This window comes from Aplidium turbinatum, chromosome 10 (assembly GCF_918807975.1).
Source record: "Aplidium turbinatum chromosome 10, kaAplTurb1.1, whole genome shotgun sequence".
Taxonomy (NCBI): domain Eukaryota; kingdom Metazoa; phylum Chordata; class Ascidiacea; order Aplousobranchia; family Polyclinidae; genus Aplidium; species Aplidium turbinatum.
This window is the reverse complement of record NC_137481.1, coordinates 11,398,148-11,405,404: the sequence shown is the minus strand read 5'-3', so window position 1 is coordinate 11,405,404 and position 7,257 is coordinate 11,398,148. Positions and strand designations below refer to the sequence as shown.

Sequence of the window (7,257 nt, the reverse complement as noted above, 5' to 3'; positions counted from 1 at the left end):
AATCTTCTTTCTTGCCAATGAATGTCAAAGTTATTTTTCTTCTGTACCAAACTGAGAAGAATTGTCTTTACTTTTCTTTGCTTCTGTAAGAGTGTAGACTACCAACCAACAAATCTTCTTTTATTATTTCTTGTACTTCTAAGTAGTTCTTCTGCACTAGCTGACAACAAACACGTCGTTTATTTTTATGCCTTCAAGTGCTTCTTGGCCTACCAGCTAACAAAAATCTTCTTTTATTTTTTGCTTTAATTTCTTCTTGACCTACCAACTGACAAGAACTCGTCTTTTATTTTTTATGGTCACAGCGGTAAACCATAATCTCTTCGTGGGAAAATTGTAACATAAGATTCCCAAATCCGTTCGTCTGCATGTAGGTGACCGAAAAATAAACACTCTTTCGAAACGTCTTTTCAAAAGTGTATTCCTGTAAAATTAGCCCGCGGCTATCGAAATCGAAATGCAACGCCTTGCACCTCTAAAAACTGTCACTACGATACAGATTACTTGGATAAAAGACGGAGAATTTGTCCAGCTAGCAAGCACCAAATAAACCAGTTAAATGTGCGACCGACTTCCAACAAACAACTTCGAGAATGAATCAGAAAAAATTTGTGATAACTCAAAGGCACGAGAGCAGTTCGTGTGACGCAATTTTTCATGTCCAAACAAGTTTCAACTGAAACAGGTTTAAACAGGTTTGACACGAGTCTTACGGACGATGGTGCAATTTTGGCTCATGTATTAGGAATTTCCATGACGTAATATTCAGTAGACCCGAACGGTTTCTACATGACGTTTGACCAGGCGAACAACCGTCTGGAACAGGTTGCTTGGTTGTATATGTCTGTGGTTGAAGAAAGTGACCTCTTTACCAAAATTGTAGGCTATAATATAGCCTCTATATGATGCCTAGTACAACAAAGTTAAATGTCACACGGAGAAATTTTAAGTTTCCTGTTTTAACAGGAGTGCACAACTGCACATGGACGGAATATAAGTGAAAAGTGTTTTTCTAATGAAAAATAAGTTCTTTCTTTACAGGTTAAACGGATGCAACTGCTGTAGTTGAGACACTCTCGAGGTCTAATTTCGTTTATAGCAAAATTGTGCTGTCTTATGCTGCGGTTGACGTGTGCGGTTGGGTTCAACCATCGTGACATGCAAAGTGACATAGGCTACCAGAAAGCACCTTTATTGTGTATTTTTGGTTAAGCAAAACATAACGCATCATCATGGAGGTAAAAATATAACATACAAAGTACAAACAAAATGTAAGGAATGAAACGTGTCGGATTGCAAAACTGCACACATGCTGAGACTGTGAAAAAGTAGTTTAACAGTGTTCAAAATAAGTTGGTTTTCAACATGATCGCTAAGAACTCTTCCTCATCTATAGCTCCATCGCCATTTTGATCAGCAATCTCGATCATATCATTGACTTCTTTCTCGCTGAACTTGACACCAGATTCACCGCACACCTTTCGTAGGGCAGCAGCGGTTATTTTACCTTGATCCTCTGAAATATATTCCCTTTAACGAGGAGCTTGGAAAACATGGTGTGACTCCTTTGCTGTTGGTCACTAGTCAGCTACCCTAAGGAATCCAATATCACGCTCTACATAGGGTTGCTTACTCACTAGTGATCAGCAGCGAAGGAGTCACGCCGTATCTTCTTACGACAAACGTCATCTGGTAAGGTTGGAGAAGATGGCGTTTATTTGTAACAGACGTATTACAATTAGTAAGCGTGATGTGAAAGACCTTAATATTTAGAAGCCATAGACTGTCAGGTAACCTTGAAAGATTTCGGAAAGTATTAGTCTGAAATTCGAACATTTTAGGACAACTATTAAAATATGTTTTATTTATGGTACCGTACTGCACTGGAAATCAAACATTGGCTCTAAGATATGTGCGAATAATTTGCTAGCCGTCGGACACAGCATAAGCGATAAAATTACGCTCAACATTTGTCGAATTATTAGGACACCCTGGTTACAAGTTAACTATATTGCAAATGGTAAAAACATTGTCACCTGAGACTAAGAGATAACAGCAAAGTTATTCATAACTAACTAACCAATGTCAAACATTTTAAATCCATGACGCATTTCTTCATAAATGTCTCGTGAGTCAGTTTGCTTTTCAATGATAAACACCAGGAAATCTGGGAAACTAATTTCTCTGCAAAAGAAAGTTGATTCCTGCTTTAGCATACACCTTGTTTCCGGTATAGAAAACAGAAATGTTGTAGACTTCCACTTGCCGATCGGGTTTCGGCCTCAGCAATCAAAAGAAAATAGATCTCAATTAACCTTTCAGGTAGGCTATCAAAATTATAAAACTATTTTTTTGAGAATTGTTTGTATATCATTATTGAATTTCGTTTCCGCAGAGAGTAGTGAGGAAAACAGGACAGTCGTCAAGATGAAATATAACCGACAATGGTTGATAAGCGATCCCGTAGCATAAAATTGCAGGTCGGGCATCATTTAAGTTCGAAAAAATTCAAACCCAAATTCACTTGAACCTGCAACTTCATCTTTGGTTTATAGCAGCTCAGTTTAACAAAAAATGGATATTCTGCTTTTTATCCTACAAAAACAATGCACACAGAATAAGCACGTAGCTTTCATAAACAAAATTTACCCACCCCCTGTTGTGTGTATCCACATCAGCTATCATTTGTCGCACATCATTCCTTGTAACACGAAACCCCAAAATTTTCATTGCTCTGTGCAGCTCTTTTACATCAATTGTGTTGGAGTTGTCTAGATCAAACGCATCAAAGACAACTTTAAGATCTCGGATTTCTTGCAGTGTCAGCTAAGAAGAAAACACAAATTAAAATCAAGTTTAAAAATAAAAATACACACCTCACATGTGCAAACTGAAAGTTGATCACATCTCGTGATCATTATGTCCAGAAACGAATAGGCCTACAGCAGGGGATGGGAATCTTTTTAGGTAAGAGAGCCATAAAAGCGACATTTCTGGAAAGGTATTTCCGTGAGGGTGAGAGCCATACAACACATAATATAATTAACATGAAGTGGTAGCTGGTGAGTAGTAAAAGGGAGTCTCGTGTTTACTGAAAATGAGAAAAACAGCTTGTGGCCACCCCTAGGAAATTTTGAAAATTACATTTAATTTGGTGCATTCTGAGAGTATTTTCAGCTTTAAATTGTAATGAAAAGTTAAGATAAAACTTTTTGCGAGCCAGATGCCGTCATGAAAAGGGCCATATATGGCTCGTTAGCCATGGGTTCCCGACCACTGGCCTACAAGGTACTGTAAAATCTTCTAGCAAATAAATTCCACTCCAAGCATTTAACAAACTTTGAAGCTATGTAGCCTACCTGTTCAAATATTTTACTGGGAAGCTTCATTCCGAGAAATTGCTTTTCATCGACCTTGTTGGTTTGTAACACAGTCAGCAACTAAAAAATGGAAAATAACAATAAACCAGAAAATAGTGTATTAGCAAAAGCATGAAATTATATAAAGACAACTAATTGTGGTAGCTATCTACAATTCTGCATTTTTATCTATTTGTATCACATGTGCCCATACAATGGTTTCCAATGAATCAAATACAAAAAATAATATGCAAGCACAGAAGCACACGCTTTTAACTACTCAAAGTAGGTCTACTAGATGATGGTGTTTGTAACTATTTTTGAAAATATGAAAGTCACTTTGACAACATGAATATAAAAAACGTGTTCAATAAAATGACAATTGGTGAAGTCAGACAGCAAAACAAGGCTCCCAGCAACATTTAAACAATGCTATAATGTTACCATTTTTACTTTTCAAGAATATACAGTATATGTGTTTCAAGAATATGTGTCATATATATGTTAGCTATAAAATTTCTTAAATGTGACAAGTCTGGCCAATTACAACAAACACTTTTTCATGCAACATGCTTTCAGCTAATGTCAAAATGACTGCCTCATGTATTATCACTCTGGAAATATCGTGGAACCCTTTGCAGTAGATTAAAGAGAGAATAAATGTAGAGACCAAGAAACAAGAAAACTAACTACTTCTTATATGGTACAACAAATGATAAATAATATATAACTAAACAACACCAATATTGTCCAAGTCAGGGGTGGGCAACCTTTTTGCATGTGCAGGCCAAATGAAGTAGTGATCACGCGGAGGAGGGCCACAATGATAGGCTACTCATCAAACAAAAGAATAGGCAAACTTAACATCACGCATTTTAATTCGTTTGTTTAATATGAAACCTATTTTCATATAGTCTTTTTAGCTCCTTGAGTATATCCTTTCAGCAGTCTTTAAGCTCCCTCACATTCACAGAGAAATCTTCAATTTGTCTTGTAACTGCTCTTGGAAAACTGATAGTCAATAATAACAACTTTTTCTTCAGACAAACGAGCTCTGTAACTGCCATCAAGCATTCCTTTATAAACTCTCCTCACACACTTGTTTTCTGCTGCAGCTTTGACACTGCATAACCTGAATATTTCTTTCACCTTCTGTGCCCATCTTTATAAAGACTATTGCTGCAAAGATTTTGCGAGTCTACAAATTTATTTTTCTAATCTTCTGCCCACTCAGAACAACTCTATCACACAGTTCTAACGCACACACACACTAAATTAACAATATGAATTTTAATACTGCCTTCAACAACACATTGATAGAACTAACCACTACGTCTGTAGGCCTATCAGTATCGATGATTGGTTTAATTTCTCTTTGTAGCCAACAAATCATGTTGATAATTGTAAGAGATATACCGGTACAGCATAAGTTGCACCTGGCCGACCAGGAAAAAACAACAATATTGAATGCGGTTACCAGCCAGATACATGGAACATTTTGGAATGTTGTTGCAGGTCGCACAAAAGCTGCACACGGGCCAGGTCCAGCCAGCCCGGGTTGTAGGTTCCCCAACCCTGGTCTAAGCGAATGTACCAGCAGTATCTCAATAAGACCAAAAACATGTCATTTAAATTTTAGAAAATTTGAAAACTATTACTATTATAATTTATTTGCATCAAACAAAGCTGTTCAATGTTCATATCTAAAACAACAAAATAATGCACAAACATTATGAAAAACAACTTAGTGTGACAGTTTTAAGAGCTGACAGTATGTACTTCTTACAAATTCAAATACAATAAGCGTTTGAAGAATTGAAAGTATATATTCATACTATTGTATATAACATATTATTGACGTATATTATCATTCTTGTTAAAATAACATTTATAAATATGACTGCTGTAATATGTAATTACCATAAAGCCTTGGTAGCAGAACAACTTACAGCTTGACCAGGAGTTGGGGGAGCTGGTATATCATCAGGAATGGCTTCTTGAGGAAACTGAAACCCAGTTAATTTACTGGCAGATTTACTTTCTTCAGATATAGATTTTCTTTTCTTTTTTGGCATTTTGTAAAAAGAGCAATAAACACAAAATGCTAAATGAAAATCAATCAAAAAACCTATAATATAAAATCTTTATTATAACTCTGCTTTATTGTATAATACTTGTCAAAACTGATCAAATAAATTTAGCTTTTGATGTAAAAATGTCTAAAATGTTTGCGGCATCTTCAGCTCTTCAAAGGACGAAATTGGGAGATGAAGTGTTCAAGGGACAGAATAGGTTGCACCTGCTTTTTGCTACAGAGTGGTGATTTTTATTCTAATTATTGAAATACAGTAATTGGTTTGGTGACGTGATGACATCAATGCCCTCTATTGCATCATATACGGACGACGAACGTTGATTTTAAGCTACTACAACAGTGCAGTTCATAAACAAGAGGAATTTTTATAACACTTTATGATGTGATAGACTCCTTTGTAATTATAATCAAGCCATAACTCAAAGTGGCAGCCTACTTGAACTTCTGCAGATCCATTAAATTATATACTATTTATTTTTGTGAATTATTATGGGGAGGAGTGAAAATACATGAGGCTTTCAAAGGAGAAATACAGCATAAATATTGAGAACAACTGTAACCACAAGGTGCATGTACTGTGAGGTTCAGTTGTTGTTGTACAGGTGATAAGAAAAACTACGTTTGCATAAAAGGAATAGTGGGCCATAGAAATCTTTTCTTGGCGTAAATGGGCAATGAAAGAAAAAAATTTAACAACCACTGGACTAGACTGTGAATCAAACTGCTGTGCCAGCCTTCACTGCTGTGCCAGCCTTCACTGAGCTGTGTGTGACATGACAGTTTCACTAATCTATGGTGTCAGGCAAGCACAGTAACCATCACGTATACGGTATATGCAGTAAAAGCGTTGTAATAATAAAAAAGAGAGCATGGAATACATGTATCTATGACGTCGTAGACGTAGGTACTTCTGACTTTTATTAGTTCTACAAAATAAAAAGAAAATACATTTACATTAGAACTGGTAAAAATAATTTTGATATTACAATCAAAATATTTTCTATAAGACCTACCGATAGACCAACTACCGTAGTACGGTATAACCTGGCCTATTTGTTGATAATTTTTTTTCTGCTTTTTACTGCAACTCCGCCAAATTTCATTACTTACTATCTCAATTAAGGTGTGGCCGACTTGATGACTCTTTGTGCTGTTGCCTTTTCGCTAGGTCTCTTTTTCCTTCAGTAGGAGTTGTTGGTTATTAATTTATTCATGGCTAGTAATTTCGCTGAATCTACAGTACTGGATGGAAAAGTGAACTTGATTGATTAATTATTTCGGTTTCATACACGCTTTTACCTTTTTTGCAACCTCTGCTACAAAAAAACAAACTAACATGTAGCCTACCGTACTGTATACCCACCTATTACCCAGACAACAAAATTCGTCATTTTTACCGTATTTATGTAAAAATGACGGTTTTTGCCGTCTGGGTACCTACCGTAACTAATGCATAAACGTTTTTTTACCTTTTTTTTCCATTAGTGTGATGATATAAGGCTTATTGTAGCTAATACTATCATTTTTGTCCCACATGCTAATGGAAAAAAGAGTAGAGTACGGTAAGATAATGTATTTACTACACTTGATGTCTTGAGTCTCTTGACGTACAGTTGTTGTGACTGGTCTCTATGCTATTATCCCGTTTGTCACTAGAGGAAGCTGTAATGCATTTTATCTGCTCAGCAGTGTATTTTCGAAAGGATTCAATGGCTTTACGATTGAATTTTATTTAGAAAAGAAGAAAGGTTGCAAGAGCCAAGACTATGTGTAAAAACATTAAAGTGTAAAAGCAGTAGGCCC

The 7,257-nt window shown here is 36.0% G+C and overlaps 1 protein-coding gene across 1 annotated transcript; it reads right to left on the bottom strand.

Annotated features, from left to right (window-relative positions):
• Nucleotides 1–1,176: 1,176 nt before the first annotated feature.
• On the bottom strand, nucleotides 1,177–6,583 carry LOC145778710 (uncharacterized). The gene is made up of 6 exons (XM_082590264.1): nucleotides 6,565–6,583; nucleotides 5,309–5,487; nucleotides 3,360–3,440; nucleotides 2,654–2,826; nucleotides 2,081–2,184; nucleotides 1,177–1,516 (listed from the first exon to the last, which is right to left on the bottom strand). Exons 2-6 carry the CDS (start codon nucleotides 5,432–5,434, stop codon nucleotides 1,344–1,346), a joined length of 657 nt encoding a protein of 218 aa, XP_082446390.1. The 5' UTR covers nucleotides 5,435–5,487; nucleotides 6,565–6,583; the 3' UTR covers nucleotides 1,177–1,343.
• Between the last annotated feature and the right edge of the window lie 674 nt (nucleotides 6,584–7,257).